This window comes from Dryas octopetala, chromosome 8 (genome assembly GCF_963921425.1).
Source record: "Dryas octopetala chromosome 8, drDryOcto1.1, whole genome shotgun sequence".
NCBI lineage: Eukaryota > Viridiplantae > Streptophyta > Magnoliopsida > Rosales > Rosaceae > Dryas > Dryas octopetala.
The window spans coordinates 14,159,510-14,184,985 of record NC_141373.1 but is presented as its reverse complement, the minus strand read 5'-3'; the positions used below and the strand labels follow the sequence as shown (position 1 = coordinate 14,184,985).

At 35.2% G+C, this 25,476-nt stretch overlaps 3 protein-coding genes across 3 annotated transcripts; all 3 read right to left on the bottom strand.

The window, feature by feature from the left end:
* Positions 1 to 3,785: 3,785 nt before the first annotated feature.
* Positions 3,786 to 8,036, bottom strand: LOC147277455 (laccase-14-like). The gene is made up of 7 exons (XM_086252948.1): positions 7,923 to 8,036; positions 7,645 to 7,796; positions 6,765 to 7,009; positions 5,724 to 5,849; positions 4,980 to 5,574; positions 4,243 to 4,604; positions 3,786 to 3,967 (listed from the first exon to the last, which is right to left on the bottom strand). Exons 1-7 carry the CDS (start codon positions 8,034 to 8,036, stop codon positions 3,786 to 3,788), a joined length of 1,776 nt encoding a protein of 591 aa, XP_086109074.1.
* A 3,268-nt stretch (positions 8,037 to 11,304) lies between these two features.
* On the bottom strand, positions 11,305 to 13,189 carry LOC147277454 (large ribosomal subunit protein uL2x). Its single transcript, XM_086253673.1, has 2 exons — positions 12,649 to 13,189; positions 11,305 to 11,888 (listed from the first exon to the last, which is right to left on the bottom strand). Exons 1-2 carry the CDS (start codon positions 13,086 to 13,088, stop codon positions 11,546 to 11,548), a joined length of 783 nt encoding a protein of 260 aa, XP_086109799.1. The 5' UTR covers positions 13,089 to 13,189; the 3' UTR covers positions 11,305 to 11,545.
* A 3,636-nt stretch (positions 13,190 to 16,825) lies between these two features.
* Positions 16,826 to 23,611, bottom strand: LOC147277453 (laccase-15-like). The gene is made up of 7 exons (XM_086254035.1): positions 23,445 to 23,611; positions 23,103 to 23,254; positions 22,654 to 22,898; positions 20,982 to 21,107; positions 18,261 to 18,849; positions 17,830 to 18,185; positions 16,826 to 17,202 (listed from the first exon to the last, which is right to left on the bottom strand). The coding sequence occupies exons 1-7, from the start codon at positions 23,550 to 23,552 to the stop codon at positions 17,063 to 17,065; spliced, it is 1,716 nt and encodes a 571-aa protein (XP_086110161.1). The 5' UTR covers positions 23,553 to 23,611; the 3' UTR covers positions 16,826 to 17,062.
* Positions 23,612 to 25,476: the final 1,865 nt, after the last annotated feature.

The following is a 25,476-nucleotide window of genomic DNA, read 5'->3' as shown; positions in this document are numbered from 1 at the left end:
AGACTAGATATTTCCTCTTGATTGTAATCTTAATGGATTCATCATGAACGCTCATAGATGTAGCCCTATCATATTGATTGATTCTTCATAGATGTTTTTTGTTCTCTTGTTTGCAAAAGTATATTTAAGATTATCTTTTGTTCTTTCATCTTTTTTGTTTAAACAATTGCTCTGTCATCTTAATTAGTGTGATCTCACTACAACAATTTTGGCCAAGGGCCTCCAATGATTTCCACCAAAGTTGGGGGGGTGCCAATTGCTAATGTGGCTATTCACTAATGTTAATTATTAGTGATTACATTATTAAGTCTAATATGAACAATGATTGCATATTCAACTAATGATTCTGATTAGTTGATTAAATTGTGGCACCCCAATAATTTAAACTAAAAAAAGGGGTTTAGTTAATTTAAACTAAAAAAATGAGTTATAAAAGAAGTTTAATTTTTTGTCTGGTTGCTCTTAGTGGCTAAACCATTACTGGGTTTCCTTATATAGTGACAACATCTCTTTCTTCCCACCCCCAAACCAAACGGGATCCAGCATCGGTGGATGTCAACACTCACGCCAGAAAGTGTCGATCGGTTCAAATCCCCAAATTAAGGGGTTACTCCTCCTCCAGTCACCATTGGAAAGTGGGTTCCCCTTAGGTTGTTTATTGCCAAATAACTGGGGTTCAATCCTTTCACTGTTGTTGCGCATAGGTGGGGGAAATTCATGGGTTTTTTGCTTCTATGGTTACCGTTATTCATGTTTGTGGCACCTGGACTTGGGTTTTTTCAGAAATTGTGGTTCCTCTTTGTGCTTGGGCTATGCGTGAATGAGGAAGCACCTGCTACACCCATTTGTTGTGTAGATGGAGACAATATGCTTTTCAGAAAATGTGCTGACTGCTAGAGGTTCTGGAGGTCCAAACCTCAAGGTGGAGGTCCGCTCTTCAGCTTCATGTTGGCTTCCTGGAGGTCAGGTCCTTAGTTCACATGTTGGCTTCATGGCTGTACTGAATTGTTCACGTGTCTGTATTTTTAGTGATTGTGGTTATTAGTTCTTCTACTTAGTCTATAGCCTATAGTTGTGTGTCATGTAGCTTCTAAAAGGCAATTTAGTAAATTCATCAGATAGGGTTTGTTTATAAAGACCTAACTTCAACATTTTTCTTCTCATTTTAGTCCTGAAGCAGTCGCATACCCCCTTCTCTTTCTCTCTCCTCTGCTGTAAGCTCTCTCCAGCCATCTCTTTGCCGTCCAGCTGCCAACACCGACAACATGGATCTCAATCAACTAGTCTCTTCCTCCTCTCTCTATTCTTGCCTTTTGATTGCTTAACAACCCAATGGAAACATGGATTCACACCTTCTCATTGCTATGTCCCAAGATCTTTTAACCTGCATTCTCCATGGATACAACTTAGAGGACACGCATGGGTAAACAAACATTTTCTCTCTTCCTTTCTCAAATCATGAAATTTTCTTCTAGGATTTAGGGATTTTGAAAATTATTACAATTTGTAGATTTGGTGTTTAGAGGAAGATTTAGGTTGTAACTATTATGTTTCATTGTTTCCTTTCAGATTTGGAGCTTCGAAGAATTTCTATCTTCAAAGTCATTTCTACTGTCGCCATCATCATCATCTTAAGAACATCCTCTAGACCACCCGAAGGAGGATATGAAGAATTTCTGGTGAGACCCACCATGAACTCTAATTTTTACCTTATCCAAGATCCCTAATTTATAAGAGACCTTCATCCTAGTTGAACTGAGTTTCAGTCATGTTGTGGACAATAAAAAGCGAGCTTCTTTCTTATGAGCAAGAGTTTGAGAGTTGATCTGTTTAAATTTGTTGTGAATCTGTTTTTTTTTTTTTTTTTTTTTTTTTCATTTTTTAGATATGTTTATATTTATTTATGTTTTATAAATTTCCTTATGATTTTGTGGCTATAAACAAACACTTAATTTCGTAGTAAATTCTAAGACTCAAAAATAAAAGGAATATGAAGTATTTGATTTTGCTGGGAGGGGTTCGGTCTTCATGGTGAAGCTAAGAGCTGCTGGAGGTTCTGGAGGTCCGGACCTTAAGGAGGAGGTCCGGTCTTCAGCTTCATGGAGGCTTCATGGAGGTCTGCTGCTTAGCTTCATGGAGGCTTCCTGAAGGTCCGGTCCTCAGCTTCATGGAGGCTTTCTGGAGGTCCAATCCTCAGCTTCATGGCTTCAATGGTTTCTGGAGGTTCGGTCCTCTGGGGAGAGGTCTGGTCCTCAAGCTTCGAATCTAGTTTTTGTCCTACATCAATATGGAACATTCAACATTGCATTGTTTATATATTGGTGTATATATTTGTGTAGATTTTAGATGATGCACAATGGCTAAGTATTGTTATTGGTTAATTCTATATAAGTACAACAAAAAAGTTTGTTTATCAGTAAATTTAACAGATATGTACTATATGACTTGTAAATGGTGTTCTTGAAGCAGAGGGAGTTACTATTGAAGCAGTAACAAATCAAGAGGATAAAGTTGCATGTTTAAGGTACACTCTTGATAATTATCGGGGCATTTATATATTTATTTTGGTGGTACAATTAAAGAAATTTCATTTTGTAGTTCTGTGAGATTGATGGTATTGAAGGACCTTCAATTCGTGAAAGGGGATCTTGAAGGGGATGATATTGATGGTGAAGCTTGGTCATATTTTTGTGAAAACTGGCAGGGTATCTACGTATTTTGTAGCGGGTTTGGAGTTGTTGCTTGACCAAGTTTAATTGTTTTATATGTTTCTAGTTGTAAGAATGTTGAAGAAAACTGATAAAATGATTTGTAATTTAGGCTTCAACTGATATATATATATATGTGTAATGCAAGTTACATTCGGTTTAAGAATGTGTTTTCAGATTTTATGAGCAGTTTATTAATTAGTAGTGTTCCTTTGAGGTTACATGAAAATTCATTACTATTAATTAGTAAGCATTTTTTTTTTTTTTGCATGGTGGAGGACATTTAATTACTGAAACCAAATCAGAAACTAATACCAAGAAGGTGAGAATGTAGCAAGCTACTGTTGGAATTAGTGAGCTACCTAGCCCACTTTTAACAAGATAGTAGAAGAAACCATGGCATATAATTATTTAATAATATCAATCCTCCACCAACATAGCAACCTCATTAGATATGATGAACAATTGAAACCAACTAACTGCAGCATTGTTGAGGGCCGAATCTTGTAGACTGTCATGGCAGGTTTTGGCAATAGCTTCCACCATTCTTACATGTGGGTGACCTTAATTAGCTCCCTTGCCACCCCAACACCAACCTCCAACATGCTCTATGGTGACTGCAGGGTGGCAATGGACAATACAAACTAACAACAGTGGCAGTTGAATCTATTCCTACCAAAAAAAATTTGTTGCCTTTGCTATATAGATTTTGTTGTAGTGTCTTTGGGGTAGGAAATCTAGGAGGTTCACCCAAGATTCCCAACAGTATTTGGAAATTTAGAGCATCTGAACATGTATATATTGTGAATTGTAAGACTGTTGCAAATAAGAATAAAAAAAGAAGAGTATTTTAGCAACTTGCTAGAATTTGTATGAAAATTAAGATATATATTGGTCATTTCTTTTCTGTTTTTTTTCCAATAAACTTGAAGACCAAGAACTAATTAGTACGTGGTGCTTTAACAATTCAGATACTAATTAACTATAGATAATCCTCAAGACTAAGCATTCTATAATACAATTTCAAATGCTAATACAAGCTTAATTAAAAATTTCTATAAGTTTTAACTCCTATAATTACTCTCCCGGCTCCAACATTGACTGCTGGGGACCGAATATATAATTTTGGCCACAAGAAGGCAAGTAATCTGGGGGAGGGAGAATTCTCGTCTCATCAGTCCCTCCATTCTTCACTATGAAAACAGTCGCCATGCCCCAACTCATATGCCGATCAAAATGGCAGTGCATAAACCACACCCCTGTCAAATAGTACATATTTGTTAATATATATTAATTCCATTAATGCTCACTACTACTAAAGTTACAAAATCCCCACCATTATTTTCTAATTTAAAATTATACAAACCAGATAGTGAACATAGAGCTAATATAGATATCAATATTCACTGATGGGTTATGATCCCTATATTAAATTGGAAGCCTATCATGTTTGGCATTTTTTTTCTTTTATAGCATATATGTAAAACAAAACAAAAAAAAGGTTTCATTTAAATTAATGAGCATATATATATACCTGGATTGTTAGCTACGAATCTGATGGTGGCCCATCCATCCTTAGGAACTGGGAAGGTATTAACTTCAGGTGGATCAATCAAGTTGTAAGTCAATGGATCAGTTTCATTGTCGAAATTTCCCAAACCTGCTCCAATCACATAGAACCTGAACCCATGCAAGTGAACTGGATGATTCTCTCCTGAATTCATCACATTAGTCCCTTGAAATGTTATTTCCACTGTGGCATTGTAGTCCAGCATCTTCACTCTTGTGCCCTGGTCAGTTATACTGTAAGTGTCTGCTGACAACTCCTCTGAAGTGAAGTTAAATAGATTTGGAGGTTTGTCTGGGAAATTTGAATCATAGTATCCACTTATGTTCCTGTCCAAAAAATAAATTATGAATTAAAATGTGTTATTTTCTATGATAGTAATTGATGCATATATGTATCCCATCATCTGATAAGGGTAGTATTCCCTTATCAGATATTTGGCTCTATTGTCACATTTTCATTCTAAACCATATATACTATAATTTAAACAAGATTTTCACTTGATTAATTGTCCAGAGTAAGAGTTTGACGGCATATATAATAACATCTTGGAATATGTGGCAGGAGAAAACAAATGGAACTAAGAAATGCAATTTCATTCAAGAATCAATAAAATCGAAAATCATTATAATACCTATATAGTAAAAATGACCTAAAATATAGGGAATTTATATTATACTGAAAATGTGTGATGTATATAATACCTGTAGTAAGCTTGCAATACATCCAAGGCAGGGTTGGCAAAACTAATGTTGTTCAAGCCAGAAGCAAGCCTATTTCCCTCAGGCCCCGCACACGAAGCATTTGGGCAGTGCATCATACCTATAGCAAGTGTTATAAACATTCGAGTTGTGACATTTAGAGGCACATCAATAGGGTGCTCCGCCGAAGCCAAGCTCCTAAATTGCTTAACAAATGACTGCGCATGCACAATGTCATAGAAGCCAGGAATGTTGGTGGGATAGATGGGTGTTGATGGTGGAGTGTAGTTTCCATTGTATTGGAATATAGCGCTGGTGATGCTCTTGTCAAAGTCATCAGCCTGGCCATCAAAGTAAGGGCTTGCAAGCATGTAGTAATGCTCAAGGGCTTGGTTTGCTGTGACCAACACATCCATGGTTTGGCCTGGGGTTATCATAATGTAGCTGTTGAGGATAGGTTTGATGTAGGCACCATCTGTTCCCACAACTGTGAGGTTGTGATCGGCTATGGCGAAGAACATGTCCGTGTTCTGCACTGAGTTTACTATGCGGAGAAGATAGGTCTTGCCATAATCAACCGACATACGAAATGTCGTTTCTGCAATTCAAAACGAGGTGTGATGATTAAACATGAACATTTCGCTTAAATTTGAATAAATGAAAAAGTAGTTTTACATTATTTGGTAAATAAAATTTGATAGATAATTTAGTGAGTGTAGTGATATTAATCATGTTTGAACTTTGTACCATTGGAGCATGAATAAAAATCTCCAGGTTGGCCATTGATGGCATAAGAGTCTGACAATACTGTGAGTCCACCTTCTTTAAGGGCCTCATCCATCAATGCCATTACATCATCTTTATACCATGATGCTGCATAAGAACAGTAGTATAGGAGAGGAGGGGTAAGTAAGATGTAAAGTTTGAAGATGTAAACAAATCAGAATTTGATGAAAGTCAATATGGAAATTAAAAAGAAAAGTACGATTATAATTTTATCGCAAAATTCTTCGGTGTTATTGGTAATAGATCATTTTATCTTTTATATATATATATATATATATATTATAGATTGCTGTATTTTTTTTTTGTAATTTATCTATTCTCTATTTAATAAGAGTTTAAACTCATTCTCACTCATAATCTGGATAGAGGTACGTAATCCCAAAACACAATCAAACTACTAAGCTATCCTAGAGGAAAATGAACAAAGTAGACGCACTGATTAGGCTAGTTTTAATTAGAAAGATAATTCCTTCTATTTTTCGTAAATAAAGCTCGGCTAGCTCTTATCCCAATCCCATGGAGACAGTTTGGTGGTTAAATCCACCTAATTCTAAGCATCCGTACATCTAATTCGAGTCGAAATTAAATTGTAATTTCTCAAAAAAAAAAGTTAATCAACTCATACATGTGGCCAAGTCAATTTCAACAGAAGTCAGCCCAGTTATTTGGTGCACTTTTTTTTTTCGCTGAGTATTTGATGCACTTTGATATTCTGATTGACTTTCTGTTGAGGATTGAAAGTTGAATAGAATGAAAATTAGGCCCCACCGAACTTGGTATAAGTATATAAGAAATCTATTATATACTAAATAATATATTTTGTCACATTGAAGAATATTGTAAATTTGTAAAATATATAGCAATGTAGTCTTTAACTATTGTAAAAACATGCAACAGCATCGAATCCCTTAATATAATCATTTTATAAACTAAATTAATTATATAAGAGATTATTAATTAGTAAAAGATTTAGTTAATTTGCATTAATAATTAAAAACGTACCAAATACAAGAACTTGTTGTTCATCTGGGGTTGGAAATGGATAAGTGGTTCCCTCAGCGGGCAAGATAACAAAGGCTCCATGAACTGTGGCCCGGGTCCAATCGCTGTGGGCATGCCAAAACAATGTACCTTCTTCTGAAGAAAGTATGATCTGGTATGTGAAATTTGTGCCGGGTTGAATGGGGCATTGGGTCACATATTCGGGTCCATCGAACCATGGGTTTCTTGGTTGCTTTATCCCATGCCTATTAAAATATAAACCACATAGGCATAAATTAAAAAACAAAAATCAAATTCATAAACCAATGCAATGGCATTGGGGTTTCATACTTTCATTTTATGGATATAAGCTATCTGAAATATGCATGTGAATATATGTATTAATTCATAAGTTTTTATTATCTCCCCCAATTAATTACCTAATACTATGTTCAAAAAGCTTTAGCCCATCACCAAGAAATGGTTGCTCCTTGTAAATTGTTTTACTAACTCTTTAAGTTTAACTATGAGCTTTAAATTTAGTTAATTTGAAAATCGACTCAAAGTCTGTTATATATAAATTTTTTCTCACAATATCTGTTATATATAAATTTTTTCTCACAATATGCACCGCAGGTCCTACTACTTTGTAATTAATATATATCTTACATGTATGTTATAAGAAGAAAATTATATAAAGCCAATATATCTAAAATTTATTTCTACATTGAAACGTAATAAAGTGCTACAAATTACCTAAAACCTTCCGTTTAATGTTAGGGTATGACATGTATGCTTTTTTCTTCTTACTTTTACTTGTCAATTCTATGTTTATATTTGTCTGTGCTGGTGTGCTAGAAAAACGTAGCTCAGAGAGAGAGAGAGAGTTAGGAATATTTACCAGTGTATAGTAACACCATAATGTCCTTTATTGTAAACATTGACATAGACAATATCCCCTTTGTGAGCTTGGACCACCGGCCCTGGAAAACTCTCATTCACAGTCAGCACACTCTTTGTGCTACACAACCTTGTGAAATTGGTATCCTTAAGCTGCAAACCAATTAATAAAAAGCACAAACATAAAGATAAAATCATAAACAAAGTTTATTAATTAATTTCTTTATAAATTAAAGACTGAACATCAGAACCAATCAATATGTGAATACTATTACTTACAACAAAGTCATAGTAATGCACATCTTGAGCCAAGCATTGAAGCACATTAGTCTGCAAGAGCAAAATGCCCAAAATAAGAGCCAAGAAGAAACCCATTTTTTTGAAGCACCCCATTTTCAGAGTGCTATGGATTTCTACTCTCTCCCAAAATGTGTGAGACTGCTTCTTATAGCATTAGATCGTCTGGTGGTGTTCTTATATTTGAACTATGGTTACAAAAGCAGCTGACGTACAGTGACTTTCTTGTACACGTAGATAATTACCAGCCATTAAGAACTTTAGGTGGACTTTTTGTTACATCAAATTAGGTACAGTCTGCTATGGGGATTGGAATTATTGTTCACTGCTTATCAGAAGTTTTATATTATTATTTATATGAACTTTCACTAATAATTTATGGTATAAATCTCAACCATGTCATATAACTTTGATATCTTCAAGACTATAATGCTCTTGTTGGAAGAAAAAAGCTAAAATCTCCCTCCTCCTCCACATGAAAAAATATATATTGGGTACTACTAATTTTATCAAATTTATTCACTAAGTGTTGTTCACAAAATATTCAGTCTAGACTTTTGTTTTTGACAATAAACAGATTTGGTGAATAAATTTGGTGAACTTGACATTATTTTTAAATATTATAAGAGCATTGCAGTAAATCACATGGTTTATTTTTATATTTCATTCATTGGGGAGAGATTTTTTAATGTATTAAAATACTAAGATCTTTGTATCTGTATCTTATTTTTAATATATCTTGTCAAAGATACCTTTTGGTATTTCTCCATGTGAGAACAATGCATCTTTCTGTTTTGGTTTCCACTTTTCTTGTATTGTAATTTTGGCATCTTCCTTTTAACCACTTTTTTTGACCACCGGAATTGTTGTTGTGAGAGATTTCACTGTATTGGTAAAAAAGAAAATGCCAGAAGGAAATAAAAATAAAAGTTTAAAGTCGAAAGTATAAAATTATCAGACCAGAAAAAAAAAAAAAAAAAAGTAAAAATTTATGTTATTTTTCTTTTTCTTTTCTCTTTTTTCTCTGAAAAGCCACAAAAATACAAAAATATATGAAAAGGCAAAAGCAAAGCAGCTACTGTGTGCGCGGTGGATTGCCTCGCTTTCGGCGTATAAACTTTTGGAAACTATTTCAATAAGACCGCATTATAGTTCGGCCCGTAAGCAGCTGTGGGCCCAAAGGTAGAATTGGATGAGGCCCAATAGTGTAAGAAATACGGCCCATAAGGAACCAGCCCACGGCTTTCTAATCCTAACCATCCGTTACTAAGTCTGATTGATGGATGCAAACACTTATTAATAAACAGAAATTGGACCTGTGTTCTGTACTTCTGTGTGAGCATGAAATTAAATTTTAAAAATTTCCTTGAAATTTTTCATTTTTTTGAGGTTTCAAAATATTATCTAAACAAAATTATAGAAATTTTGTTAAAAGTTTAAATTTCCACCGAAATCGAAATTTCTATTGTTTTGAACTCTCGAAATCTGAAATTTAATTCTGTGTGTGACTGTGAGCAATGTTTTTAGGGAACAATAAGGAGCTAATGACCATTTGGCTGCTATGACTATAAGTTAGGACCTGTGTTGTGGTTTGGAATTTTGGTTTTTTTTTTTTTTTTTCATATTTCAGATTTTATATTTCTCATTAAACTTAATGTTTTTTTTTTCTAAATCACTTTTTAAACAATTTTTTATTGATTTTTGTCTATGTAACATCTTACATTTGCAAAAAAATAGACCCACCAATGCCACATAGGATTAATGGAGTTGTTGACTTTCCTGACATAAAGTGGTAAATTAGAACAAATAAATAAGTTATGGGGGGGGCTATGAACACCACCCTAATCCACTAAGTTGACCACCCCACTTAAATTTTTACCCCTTTGTGCCCATTTTGCCCCTGCATTAAAAAAAAAAAACTCAGCCCCTCCAATTTGGCCGGCCACCCCTCCCAGCCCTCCCCGCCGCCGGTGCGACCCACCCAGCCCTCCCCGCCGCCGGCGCGACCCAGCCTTCCCCTTCGCCGATCGACCCCGCCCACACCCAGCCCTCCCCGCCGCCCGATCTCCCTTCTCTCTCTCTCCCCTCTCTCTGCCATCTTCTCTCTCTCCCCTCTGTCTACCATCTTCTCTCTCCAGATCGGGGGTCGCGGCGGGGCTTGAGGTGAGGGGGTGCGGGCGGGCTAGGGATGGGTGCGACGGGGGTGCGGGCGGGCTGGGGATGGGTGCGACGGGGGCTGGGCTTGGGTGAGGGGGTGCGGGCGGGCTGGGGATGGGTGCGACGGCGGCGGGGTTTGAGGTGAGGGGGTGCGGGCTGGCTGGGGGCGGGCTGGGGAGGGGAGGGGATCGGTGGGGGAGTGGTGGCTGGGTGGGGGAGGAGGAGAGGAGGGCAAAATGGGCAAAAATGGGCAAAAAATTAGGGGGGTGGTCAACTCAGCAGAATGGGGTGGTGCGCATAGCCCCCCCCATAAGTTATAGGTGGGCAACCTGAAACAAGAAAAGTTTTGGGCGGTAATGTGAAATTTGAAATATATTTTGGGTGGCATGAAAATAATTGAACCATTAATTATTTCTAAAATAATTAATGAAAAAAAAAAAAAAAGAGAAAAATATGCAATCTCCATCTATGGTAAAATTTGGTGAGGTCGTCACACTACTGTGGTAGCAGACAACCTCATTGGCCTGTTCCGCCCTCGCTAGAGGCTGCACCTCTTCATCTCTTACTTTTTTTTGTCTCACCAGACCACCAAATAGGTAGTTGGACATCTTGACAGTCCGATGAGAGGAATATGGGGTGAGAAAAGCCACCATCTCTATGCTTGCAAAAAATAATCAAGGAGAAAAAAGAGAATAGGAGAAAACAAAAGAGAAAACCATTTGTCATTGCCAGTTGTTAACAATTTGTATGTTTGAAGTTATAATTTTCCTTTGACAAATACTTGCATAAGAACATTGGATATGTAATTACATAGACATGGAAAAATTTCTACCTACATGTCACTAAGTAATGAGATAGAGTAAGATCAAAATTAGTGTTTCGTAGGAATTGGCTCTGGAAAACTAGTGCAAATCCTAGTTGATGTTGTTAACTCGTTGATAAGAGAGGTGAATGATGCATTTATAAGAACATTGGATGTTGTGGCATTTGTTAAAGGCTGAATGACAGGGCTTAGTTTTGGTATTGCAGTGAGAGAGTAAAACAGCTATAGTGTGCAATATAACTTGCCCTACTGCCTCATAATGGTGGATTTTCTCCAAATGACATTAAAGATACCAAGCATATGAATAATGCAAAGATACCTCACATTGAAGAAATGAGCCATGAATAAAATAGTGCCAAAATAAAATGGGTTTCAACTTCTAGCTGCTATGAAGGATATCTGTAGATTGAAAAGTCACTTGAAGTTAAAACTTTAATGGAGTTGCCCTTTTTTATAGCTTAAGCATAAAACAAAGGATCAACCAAACAAAATTTCTACCACAAAATGAACCCACTAGTCCTGGAACAAAATTTATAGATAAAGTAAACAACCCCAAAACAACAAATTCAGATAAATAGAAACCGTAATCTCAATAACTCTTATCAGGTTTAGCAAGTAATCAATCTCAAGCCTTATCAGACTTTGAGGCAGTAGCAGCAGCTTGTCCTCTGAGCCGACCAGTTCTCCTCGCAGCAATGAGCCCAACCTTCTGGCCAGGAGGAGCATCACGCCTAACTGTGCTAGCATGACCAATGTGCTGGTGGTTACCTCCTCCATGAGGATGCTCAACTGGGTTCATGGCCACACCACGCACCTTAGGCCAGCAGTTCCTCTTCACTCTAAACTTGTGGTAGGCGTTACCAGCCTTAAGCATAGGCTTCTCAGTTCTCCCTCCACCTGCAACTTGTCCGATCATGGCACGGCAGCCACTTGGAACAATCTTCTTAGCACCGGAAGGAAGCTTGACCCTGTTAAGACAAGTGTAAAAATCACATACATACATCTCCTCCCAAACTAAACTTGTGAGGATGGTTAAATATAAACACCAGCCAACTATGTCACACAATTACCATACATTATTTAATACACATGATTGATACATATATATAAATAAAATCTCTTATAATCAAGCATCAAGGAAAACAAATCCAATTTAAAGATGCTGAGAAACATATGAAAAGTACATTCAATCCCATTTTTGAGGAGGCAGAAAATGGGTGTAAGAATTTAATAATCATATTGAATTAGTATGGTGTGATCAGCAATACTGAAATTCTGACACTTTTTTAGTTATTTCACAACTTCTGAACAACAACATAAGCCACATTAGGATCTCCATATCAGAAAGAACAATCTACAAATCATTTATAGTTGTGAACATGCAAATACTTCGAATGAAATTTCCAAGAACACAAAACATTCTTCATTACGATCCCACCAGCCACCACAAACAAAAACTAAAATGCCACCCAACCCAACCCAAATGAATCAAACAAACAATTTGTTTACCTAAGATACTCCTAGAATCTGATGCCTATACTGCGAGTCTGCAATTACCAACACATTTTAAGCCTAAAGAAAAACTTGGGTTTCAATAAAAATGTTCAAATATGACAAATAAAAATCGCTTATAGGATTGAAGATTCTACTTCAGATGCTAATCAAAGACTGAGACTTAGATAAAGACAAAAAACAATAAAATGGATAAAGTGAGAGTGAGAGAGAGACCTGGAAGTATCATTGTCAGGGTTGTGGCTGATAACAACAGCGTAATCCCCAGAAGCCCTGGCGAGGACCCCACGGTCACCAACATGGTGCTCAACGTTGCAGACCACAGCTCCTTCGGGGATCGAACGGAGCGGCAACACGTTCCCAACCACCAGATTGGCCTTCTTCCCGCAGTACACGAACTGGCCTGTGTACATGCCCTCGGCAGCAACGAAGAGCTCGTTCTGCTTCTTGTACCGGAACGGGTGGCGGAAGCTGACCCGGGCGAGCGGGGCTCCGCGACCCGGGTCGTGGATGATCTCGGTCACCACTCCTTTCAGGTACCCATTTCGTTCCCCGAAGTCCAGGCTCCTGAACCGGGCCGGACCCTTGCGGTGGTGGGTGTGGGACTTGAAGACCGACCCGGCACCCTTTCTCTGAGCTCGGATTACTCGACCCATTTCGCTGCCTGACGATTTGGAAACGACGGTTGTCTTGTCTTCTCTAGTCTTCTCTGCACTGTGCAGGGGCGGCGAGATGGGATTGGAGTCTGGCTTAAACCCTAAAATTTGGTATTTATATGGACCAAACAATCTGCATTCGTAAGAAACTGGGCCTCATGACTTGGGAACCCAAATGCTAAAGAGGGTAAGGTGAGTATTTAAATGGGCCGACTATGTGAAAAAGATATAATGGGCCGTGGACCAATCTCTATGAAAAATGCCAGCATTTATATGGGGTTTTTTTGTTTTTTTGTTTTTTGTTGTTGTGGCAGTTAGCGTTTACGTATATGGGGTTAAGTGGTGCAATTGCCCACTAAGCTATTTTTCCGATTTTTTCTTTCTAACAAAAATGATTAATAAGTCTATTTTCTACTTCTTAATGATGAATTAATAAACCTAAGGTATTCTGTCATGAATCAGCTAATTAGTTACTAAATTAAGGAAAATTTTCAGCAAAATGACTTAAACTTTAGGATAACTCGCAATTCAAGATATCACATAAGGAAAGAAAGGTTTATCTCTTGAAAGTTTCACCAAGGAGGGTAGTTTCATATATAAAAATTTGAGACCGAGATCTTTGGCACAAAAATACAGAATCAAACATGCATGTAAAAATGTTTTATTGAAAGAAAGGAACAACATTTAAAAATCAAGGCTTTGGTTTTATTCTTACCTAAAACAAAAATAAGAACACAAAGGCCAATCTTTAACGAGCATATACATACATGTTTGGACCATTTTTCAATGATAGGCAATCCATTAACGAGCGAATGTCTTTAACCATCTTACCTTAACCTAGCAAACTCAACCAATCCTTTATCCATAAAAGAAAATGAAATTCGCTACATAATAGGACAGAACGTGAAATAAAAAATTCTAGTGATTCAAACCTCTTTATTTGCTTCTTCCTTTGTTGCAAAATTCAGAACTAGGCTAAATCTCTAAAGAAAGTGCTGTAATATGTTAGGATTCCTAGTTATTATGGGTTTACATGTAATATTGGGAATTATAAGTGTGAGATGTGTAACTACTCCTAGTGTAAATAGGAAAGTTTGTATGCTTGTATAAATACCCCATTAAGGGATGAATAAAATTAATTCAGAATTATTAATCCTAACACTTTGGCATGATATCAGAGCCACCCAAAATTCCTATTCATTCCTCTTAAAGTTTTGTTTTTGGTTGTGTTTTAGGTATTTGTTCTTGATTCTTGGGTTTTCATCAAGTTTTTTTCCAGAAAACTTATGTTATTGTGCTCTCTAGAGATTGCTCATTCGGATTGAAGGAGGGCTTCTCGGGTTGCTACTGCTGCTATTCGTGACGACGTTTGCCACCGAGCGCTCGCTGTATTGCCGATCGCTCGGCACTGCAGGTTTTTCGTGTGTTCGTTTTTTGTTCTGCTGCTTACTACCTTAATCAATCATGGGTGATGTTGAACAGTCAAAGGTTGATGGAAAGAAGGTCGAAGGCTCCTCCAACTCATCTAAATCTCCGCTTCCTCCGGTCTCCTTCAATGATTCCTTGATTACACTAGAGAATTTGATTTCTAGTGCATATGTTGCTCCTACAGACCCTGATTCTCTTAAATTTGATGCTTGGGAGAATGACAATTGTATGGTGAAATCTTGGCTGCTAGATGCCATGACTAAGGATGTGTGTTCATTGTTGATCTGACTGGATACAGCAAAGGAGATTTGGGAGGCGCTGCAGCGACAATATTCCGTAAATCAAGATTCCTCCAAGCTATATACGCTTCATTGCCAAGTGATGTCTACTCGTCAGAATGGTCGGTCTGTTGTTGAATATAATGGGGCTTTACAGAAACTGTGGCAGGAAATTGATGCAATTCAACATCGGCAAGGGTACTAATCATATGGTAGATAAATGCTTTTATCTCCATGATTTTCTAGACTGGCATCCAAAGGGGAAGAAGGCATCTCCAGAAACTTCAACTTCCAAGGTGATTGAACCGGCTCCTAAGGGAAATTCTGTTATTGCTTCTGAATTTTCTGCCAGGCTAGGTATATTTAATTTTGCTTTAAGTACTTCTGCTGTTTCTTGTGACAATGCATGGATAATTGATGCAGGTGCATCAAATCATATGACTTGTGATACATATGTCTTTCAATCATTGTCCCATCATAGCCCTAAATTGTTCATCACTAATGTCAATGGTGTGTCCTCTCCTGTTATTGAAGTAGGCACTGTGTCTATTGCTTCCTTACCTTTAACCAATACCTTATTTGGTCATTCTTTAAATTGCAATTTGTTGTATGTGAGTCAACTTACTAAATCTCTTGATTGCATAGCTATTTTCTTTCCTACTCACTATATGTTTTAGGACATTCATACCAAGGAGAAGATTGGCAGTGGTAGGAGAAAATGAGACTTGTATTATCTGGATGGTGGCACAGCTGGTCTGGATGGTGTGAATTAAGCTTCTCAAGTTAGTGTAGTCACATTAGAAGAAAATAAGAGGAAGATCTGGCTCTGGCATCGGCGTCTTAGTCATCCCTCCTTTAGTTATCTTAGGAGATTGTTTCCGTCTTCATTTATTGGGTGTAATTTTTGAATTTCAAATGTCAAACTTGTGTGTTAACTAAAAGTCATTGCACTATTTTTTACTCAAGTGCTAATAAAAATGAAATTCCTTTTGGTTTGGAACATTCTGATGTTTAGGGGCCTACCCCACTTTCTACTAATAATGGTGTTCGTTGGTTTGTTACTTTTATTGACAATTGCACCAGAATGACATGGGTCTATTTCCTGCATAACAAGAGTGATGTGTGTGATGTCTTCAAACTTTTTTTATCAAATGGCTCTTACTCAGTTTAATCTCACCATTCGTGTCTTGTGTTCTGATAAAGGTGGTGAGTACATAAATAGAGGATTATCTGAGTTCCTTGGGTCCAAGGGTATCATTCATCAGACTACTTGTTTTTACACTCTATAAAAAAATAGTGTTGTAGAGCGTAAGAATAGACATTTACTGGAAGTAGCCCGTGCTTTGTTGATTGGTGGTAATGTTCCATCATTTTTATGGGGCGATGCTTTGAGTTCTGCTGTATATCTAATTAATCGGACTTCGTCAAGTGTTCTTGAGTTTAGGCGACCGTTGGACTCCTTCAACCTTACCACTTGTGCAATCATCTCCAATTTTTCATCAAGAGGTACATTATATCCCTAGTTTTGAATCTAATAGTATAAATGCTAGAATTGAGTCTGAACCTGAACCTAGTCAATATAAACTTCCACCTCGATCAAATAGAGGTGTACCACCTACTTCCTATGAACTTGATCCAAAAGCTAGAGTTAAGCATTCCATTAATCACCATGTGTCTACTCACAGGCTATATATCCAAGTCCTATAAATCTTTGGTACATCAATTATCTTTTGTATCTGTACCAAGTAAATTGCAAGATGCTTTAGCAGATTCTAAGGTGGTCGGACCAAGGCCATGACAGAAGAGTTGGAAGCTGGGATTGTGTTACTTCCCATTCGTGAAGTTTGAAGACCAATTAGCTGATGTTCTTACTAAAGCTGTGTCTGGAAGACTTTTTACTAGTTCTCTTAGCAAGTTGGGCATGTGTGATGTCTATGCACCAACTTAAGGGGAAGTGTTAGGATTCTTAGTTATTATGGGTTTACATATAATATTAAGAATTATAAGTGTGATATGTGTAATTACTCCTAGTGTAAATAAGAGCGTTTGTGTACTTGAATAAATACCCCTCAAGGGATGAATAAAATTAATTCAGAATTATCAATCCTAAAACACTTTGGTAGAATAAAATTTTGCGGCTAAATTTCTTGCCAGAATAATTTAGCATCACAAAAATATAGGGCTTACATTATTAATATTACAAATCAAGTCTAAATAACGAAATATATTATATATATTGAGATGGAACAAAAAGTACCATTTCAAAATTTAAGATTTGGAACAAGCAGGCATGTTAGCAGGTGGTGGGAGCATGGTTGTATTCTTGGTCTTTCCATTCCTCACTATGAACACAGTGTTCATTCCCCAACTGGAATGTCTTTCCAAATGACAGTGCATGAACCATACTCCTGAAAATTATTATTAACCTTCATTTAGTTAACTAGCATTGTCATCTTTGAAAAATGTCACTACAAAAAGTAAGGTTTTAGTCACAACACAATTTGTTACTAAAAATGTAAATCTTTTGACTAAATGTTTTAGTCACAAGAAGCATTGTGACTGTGTTGTAACTAAAAACCCCGTAACTAAAAGTCATAGTTGTGACTAAATAGGCTATTAGTTACAACAAATTCTGTTACTAATAGTTTTAGCTACAACCGAGGATTTAGTAACAAGTCAAAAATTGTTACTAGATCTATATTTAGTGACAGCTTGTGACTAAACGTAACATTTGTTGTAACTAAGGTGCCCGTAACTAAAAGTCTCTTTTTTATTCATGTACCTAATTAATTGTATATCACAAGTGAGATGTATATCAATTGCATCAATTAGGTACCAATTAATATATGTAAGTATTCTCTTGACACACATTCCGATCGATAACATAAAATGCTTATGTTACCAAATTAGTCAATTTTGAAATATAATCAGCATTTAGATTAAGTCTAATAACATATATAAGATGCATTGTTATATTATTGGACTGTAGTAATAAAATATTACTTTTTTATATATAATATATAGAACGTACGTACCAGGATTATCAGCAACGAATCTAATAACAACCCATCCATTCTTTGGAAGTCCAACTGTGTTTATTTCTGGTGGATCAACCAAATTGTAGGTTTTGGGCGAAGTTTTCTTGTTAAAATTCCCAGAACCTGTTCCCACCAAATAGAAGCTGAACCCATGGAGATGCATAGGATGGTTCTCAGGGGCAAGAATGTTGGTCCCTTGGAAAATGATTTCAACTTCTTCACCATATTTGATAAACCTCACCTTTGTGGCTAGGGTTGGATATAATGTGTTGTTTCCCACGTCTCCCGTGTAGTTGAAAACATAAGGTGGCTTGTTTGGGAAGCTAGTTTTGTTGTAAACTCCCTTTAACCTCCTGTAAAAAGATGGTCCACAAGGTGGTCAGTTAAAATAATCTCAATAGCATTACTCGAAAATTAATCATACGTACGCATAATATGCTTGCAGAATATCAATAGCTGGGGTCACGAAACTAATGTTGTTCAAGGCCGCAGAAAGCCTAGTTCCATTAGGCCCATCACATGAAGCATTGGCACAAAGAACTTCATTCACTGAGACAGTGATGAACAGCTTTGTTGTGATGTTTGTTGGGACAACAATAGGGTGTTCCTTGCTTGCCAAAGCCCTTACACGTTTGGTGAAGTTTGAAGCAGCTGTTGTATCATTGTAACTAGGAAGATTTGGAAAGGGAATGGTTGATGGGGTGCTATAGTTGCCTGTGTATTGAAGTATTGCACTAGTGGTGCTGTTGTTGAAGTCAACATCGCCATCAACGAAAGGAGTGGAGGCTATGTAGTATTGGCTGCGAGGCTTGTTTGTGGTGACCAAGACATCCATTGTTTGGCCTGGAGCTATGAAGATGTAGGGGGTGGTTATGGGCTTTATGTATGCCGCATCTTGAGTGACAACTGTGATGTTGTGGTTGGCAATGCCAAAAAATTGTTCTTCGTTCATCACCGCATTGATTATGCGGAGAAGATAGGTCTTGCCGTAATTAACCAACAGACGGTACGTCGTTTCTGCAACACAAAATCAGTTATAAGATGCATAATCAAAAATGAGATTCAGATCATCTGTGTTTAATTTTATTTACGCGTTTTAATCATATATTAATTCATAATACTTTTTAAATGTGTGATTACTGTCACATTCATAATCTCAAATTCTTGAATTTGTAATGTATGATTAAGATCAAAGACGAGTATAATTGAGAATATATTTTCAATCAAAATCGATCGAGACAAATAGCCAGGGGTGGTCCTCATAGGTACGTTTGCTAGAATTAATATCTAGGAAGTTTCCATGAAGAGCAATATATTCCTCCAACTCATGGGACAAGTTAATTTTCACAGCATGTATGTGGCTACCTAGATTGGACACTTGTAAAAGCTCCATGTAAGTGTTATCTTCCAGAGAATACATATTAATAATGCAGCACTAAAATTTCCATGATGCAATCATAACATGTCCCACCAACATGTTAATACTGTAGCAATGATGCTATCAAACATTTTGTTACTATTTTTCTAAAAAAAATTAAATTAAATTAAATACTACCAAAACTTTTCTAAAATTTTTGCCACCAAAGAAATAATATTGCATATAATATTAACAAACTAAACATTTTCATCTCAGTTGATATATATAATCTCTTGGCCAAAAAAAAAAAAGATATATATAATCCAAAATTTATTTTGGAGTTTGTAGCATTTTACGTACTTCTTTCAAACATTAGATGTAATATTTTCCTATTTTATTAATATAAAAAATTAGGATTAAATATCAAATTTCAATGATTTTTTGGTATAGCATAAAGACTATATAATATTGCAATTGAATTACTAAATTTAAATGTAATTTTTTAAATTAGGTCACAAATATGTTGACCCCTTTGATTTGAGCTTTTTTGTCCTTTGGCTCACATATGATGAATGTTAATTAAAATTTATAAAGTTTTGACAAAATTGCCCTTGAGGCTTTTATATTATCTTGAAAATTTGTTAATGTAGTCTCAACTTCACATTTAGTTGTGACTGTACGACACTCACAACTTCAAATTTAGTTGTGACTGAACGATAGTTACATCTAAGTTGTGAGACAATCATAATTAAGTTGTGATTTAATTGAATTTTTTTTTAGAGAAATTATACTACAATATAGTATAAATAGAGGTCAAAACAATATTTTTACTCAAAATAATACATAGTATAGTGGTGTGAGTTGTCTCTTTCAATTTACCAAGACAGTCACAATTAAATTGTGACTGGATTGATTTTTTTTTTAATACAATATAGTATAAATTAATGTAATATTTGTGATGTAATATTATTTTTATTTTTTTATTGTAGTGGCATGTGATGTAATATTTGTAAATTCTAATACATTTTACTTTATTATTTTGTTTGACTTTTCAACTAATACCTAATCTAAAAATGCTATTTAATTTTAATATCTAAACTAAAAAATTATTGAAATTTAGTAATTAAAATCAATGGACCTTTATTAATAATAGTCTAGATTTTTCTTTTTTCTTTATGAAATAATGTTTTATTAAGTGGTGAAAAATATTCTACAACAGAAAAACATATATGAGAGAGGTTAAGAATTTGGTTACTTACAAAGCATGTAACGAAAGAAAAACTACAAGTACTGAACATCAACTTGATCTTTACTTTTTTTTTTTTTTTCTTTCTGGACTGAAAACATTGACTTGATCATTGGCATAAACATAGAACAAATTAACAAGAGTTAAGTTCTGATAAAGTTAGAAGTGAAACCTGAATCTTCTTCTTCCAATTTTAGATATTTACTGAGTACTGCTATATGTTCTGGAAACTGACGTACCCCATATATTTCAATGGTCAAAAAAGCTGATAAATCTATATAATTACCCCATATTTATTGAGTACTATTATATTTCCCTTTGCAAGCCTATAATTTATCTATATTACATAGACATATATGCAGAAGTCTTGCCACATTACGCGCATTGTAATTAAATAATTAAAGTGTTACTCAACCTTTGAGTTAAAGTACTCTAGCTAGTTAGAAAAACATGCACTAGCTACTCATTGCTTTTTGACTAATTTAATTATATGCATGATAGTAACATTATAATAAATAAATAATTGTTTTAATTTATTCTACGTACCATTGGAACAACTGTATAAATCTCCGGGCTGTCCATTGATTGTGAAGGCATCGGACACGTTTGGATCACCACCAGTTGTGAGGGCCTCATCAATTAGTGCCTTGATGTCCCCTTTAAACCATGATGCTGCCACAACATGATATAATAATTATTAAGAAGAAATAATCGATGCATATATGCATGTGCAAGTACTTTTAAGTAGTCTAGGCATGCCTAGCTAGCATAAATCAAATTAATAGTACTACTATATACGACTGCAGCATCGAGAAAACATTTTTGTTGCTTCATAATTGGTTTCGGTTTTGTATGTTTTCGCAATATAGAAGAATGAAAAAGGGACAGCAAGATTCTTCCTTTTGGTTTGCTTCACCAAATAGGATAAAGATGGGAAGAAAAGTATGGGCAGCTCCAAAATGCATATGTGCGCGTTCCAACTGATTACTTTTCGCCAAAAAAAACAATTGTTACTTTTCCTTTTTAAGGTAAATTACATTTTTTGTTCTTGTACTTTGGCATGAAATCACATTTGGTACTCTTGGTTTCAATTTTGTCAATTTGATTATTATGTTTCATGTTGTTTGCAATATTTTTAGAATATTTTGAACCCAACATAAAAAAAAAAAATTTCAAAAACAGAAACTAGTAACTCATTTAAACTCACGAATTTTATTAAAAAGTGATCGCAAAATCATGTATGTAGCCTTGAATTTGATTTTTAAACAAACTAGAAGTTAAAGATATCCCAAATTTAAAGTTCAAACCTAAAAATTTTGTGAGCCTCAATTTCTTTAATTAGCAAATAAATACAAAAATGAATTGAAATTAGTATTCCGAAATCCATAAGATGGTATTTCAATCCCCCAACAAAAGTTTTCTTAAAAATAAATAGATAATTATTCCCAAATTCAAAATTTGAGTTTTGTTAAAATTGCCTTAAATTCCTTAATATTTGCAAACAACATAAAACATAAAGGCTAAAATGACAAAATTGAACTACGATGTCCAAATGTGATTTCGGGCCAAAACACAGTCACCAAAAATGTCGTTTACCATTTTTTTAAAATATTTAAGAAGATATAGAAAATAAAATAAAATAAAGTAAATAAAATGTTAAGTTAGAGTGATTGGTTCACATCTTGATTCATAAATATAAATATATATTCATTCTCTAGCAAAAAACAAAAAAAAGCGCGGATCAATCATTCGCACTAAACTTAATTGGATTGACACATCTAGTTTAGGACACCAGTTTGGATTTGTGTTAGTATATGACACATATTTTGAATTTGTGTTAGTTTGAAACAATCTGTCAAGTCCGTTAACTTTTCCTTCCAAATAAGGGATACTTTTGTTATTTCATATTTTTAAAACAAATAAAACTATACAGACAACAGAAAGAATAAAACTAGGTGTATTTTAATTGAGAGGGATATATAGATGTGAAGGTTAGAATGGAGCTCATTATTTGTATGGCATCACATATTAGTCGGCATTAAGTCACTTTCATAATAGCGACATTCGCGTAGACCACTTACCACACTCTTGTATTCATGTACGAGCTAGTTGGGGGAGTTGCAATTAATTAATGAATACTAGTTTATGAATTAATTAGCTAGGATTTGTTAGTTACCTAAATCAGCACCTTTATTAAAAAAAATATTAAAGTATGTACCTAAAATAATGGTTTCTTCTGCATAAGGCTTTGGAAATGGATAAGTTGTGCCGGCCGCCGGATGAATAACGATGGCGCCATGGACGGTGGCGCGTGTCCAATCACTGTGAGCATGCCACCATAATGTTCCTTCTTCACTAGAAAATATAACCTCGTAAGTGAAACTGTTTCCGGGTTGGATCGGGCACTGAGTTATGTTCTCGGGTCCATCCGACCATGGATTTCTTGGCTGCTTCACTCCGTGCCTTCAATAATTGAACAAGACATAGCAAAATGTTAGTCAGCTTGGATTTATTATTCAACTATGCAGCTTTCAATGATGGTCGGATTTGCTAGAAGTGCTAATTTAGACGGCCAAAAACAACAGTTTGAAAAAGAGTTGGGATTCGGATAGATCAAGAGTTTGGTGTAAATCTATATACCAAACAAAAAATAATTGCGGGCTTTACCAATGAATGGTGACACCGTACAGTCCTTGATTATGGACATTGACATAAATGGTATCTCCTTTATGAACATGAAGGGTTGGCCCTGGAAAGCTACCATTCACAGTTAAGATGCTCTTTGTGCTGCACAGCCTTGTAAAATTTGTTTCTTTTAGCTGCACAAAATATCATACATACAAACCCCAACAAGCACAACGAATTAATACCCAATAAAAATCCATGCACAATATTCATATATAAACAAATCCGGGCATGCACATGCATCATGCAGCACATTACATCTTTAAAAGCAGTCATGCATGCTCTTATGTTAGAGAGTAATGCATATATAGCAAGCACACTTACAACAAAATCATAATAATGGGTAGTGGGTTTAGCCTTGCAAAGGAGCAACCCATCAAGGAACATAAACCAAACAAAAATGAAGACCAAACCCATTTTGTTAAATCCCATGTTTTCAGTTTCTTGTCTGAAAATCTTCACTGTTTGAAAATGAATTGTGTTCTTCAGGTCACCCTCAATGGTGTTGTGGGATTTTTGGGCTCAGTTCGAGAGCTATTTATAGAATAAGCAGGGCGGCCCTGACTTTTGGAAGGCCCAGGGGCGAAATTTAAATTGGATCTTTAATAAAATCTTTTGCAAAATAATTGACAAGAAATCAATTAGGAAATTTTCGATCACATCAAGAAATCAATTAAGAAATTTTTGGTTGAACGTCAAGAAAATAATTGAAAAAAAAATAATTTATAAGGATATAAGGGAAAAACACACACTCAAACATTAATTACCTTATTGCCCTAATGGGACCTCTCTAATTTCTTTCAAATTGAAAGAGTCTGTGGAGAACACAAAAAAAAAAAAAAACTAGTTTTCCACAAGACTATATGGAGAGGCAGAGATTCGTCTTTGCCAATTTAAAGCAAACATGTTCTTTGAATCCAACTTTTCAGAAAGAAGGCATATAGTTTTGATGAAAAAAAAAAAAAAAAGGTATAAACCCAAGGGCAAAAAGGACCCACTGCCATGCAGATGAGGATGTTGGCTTGCTTTTCTTGTGATTGACGTGAGAAGCCAAAGAAAAAATAAAGCAAGTTGGCCAAACACAAATTAAGGAAATAAAAAGGTGGCTTTCAACTAATAATCAAGGAAAAATAGGTTGTAGAATCCAAACTTTATATCTTAGAAGGACCTAGTTTTTTTTTTGTACAAAGGGGGACCTAAACCTAAAGAAAGAAACTAGATAACTACAGCTCTAACACAATAAGTAGAAGGGCCTAATTGTAACGAAGACATTATAAATAGATCCAACAACTATTTTTTTTAATATATATATATATATTAATATATACATAATATAAAAATTTGTGGGCCCGGTGGGCCTAGCCGGTCGCACTCGGTCCCCCCTTCAGGGCCCGGCACTGTATAAGACTTGGTAAATAATGATCAAGTTGCCTTTTGATTAATAGATGATGTCTCTCTCCGGCCACGTGATTCAACTCTTCAACCTGTGTACCTAATTAAACAGCAAAAATGACAAAATTAAGAAAGAAAACGAAAAAACATATGGAAATTCAAGTGAAAATAATGTTTTAAACGCCACCTAATATAGCAAAACATGGGGTGCCGCTAATTGGATGAGGAACCTAGCTTCCTTTTTTTGTTCTCTTCTTCACCAAAAATCAAATCTAAAATATTTAACTATGTTTAAACAAGATCCCACCGTCTCTATGTTTTTTTGTTAAGAAAATGTTTTTGATATCAAATTTGGATTTTTAACTTAATAAACATTTTTCTCTTTAATTATTTGTCTTAGGATCATGTTTGAATGAGTTTTAGAAGATAAATTTGAGAAAAATGAGTAAATAAGAAGAGGCGAGAAAAGAAAATCCTGGATCCAGTTTCACAATTAAATATCCTAATACTACATTAATAAATGGCAGACAATTGTAGATACGACATGAATTCAACACAAATTTAGTAATTCAATTTTATATTTTTAATAACTATTACTTAATACCAAAAAAAATAGATACGTCATGTTAACATAAAAATAATATATATCTCGGTTATTATTTTATTTAATGATACTAGTAAATTGCATGTGATTCAAAAAAAATAAAATTTGTTAATGATTATTTGGTCTAGTAAATAACACTTTGGTTACCTTATATCTGAGTAAATTCTGAATTAAATCTCAACCACTTGATTAATAAATAAAATCAAAAGAAGAAAAGAAAACTTGATGTCAACATGATAACTGTTTCATTGATATTTCACTATATATTTTTATCTAATATTATATGAATCCTAGTAAATAATACTTTGCTGGCTTATGGATTGAATGAATGCGTAATATTATATAGGGTGCGGTGCATGA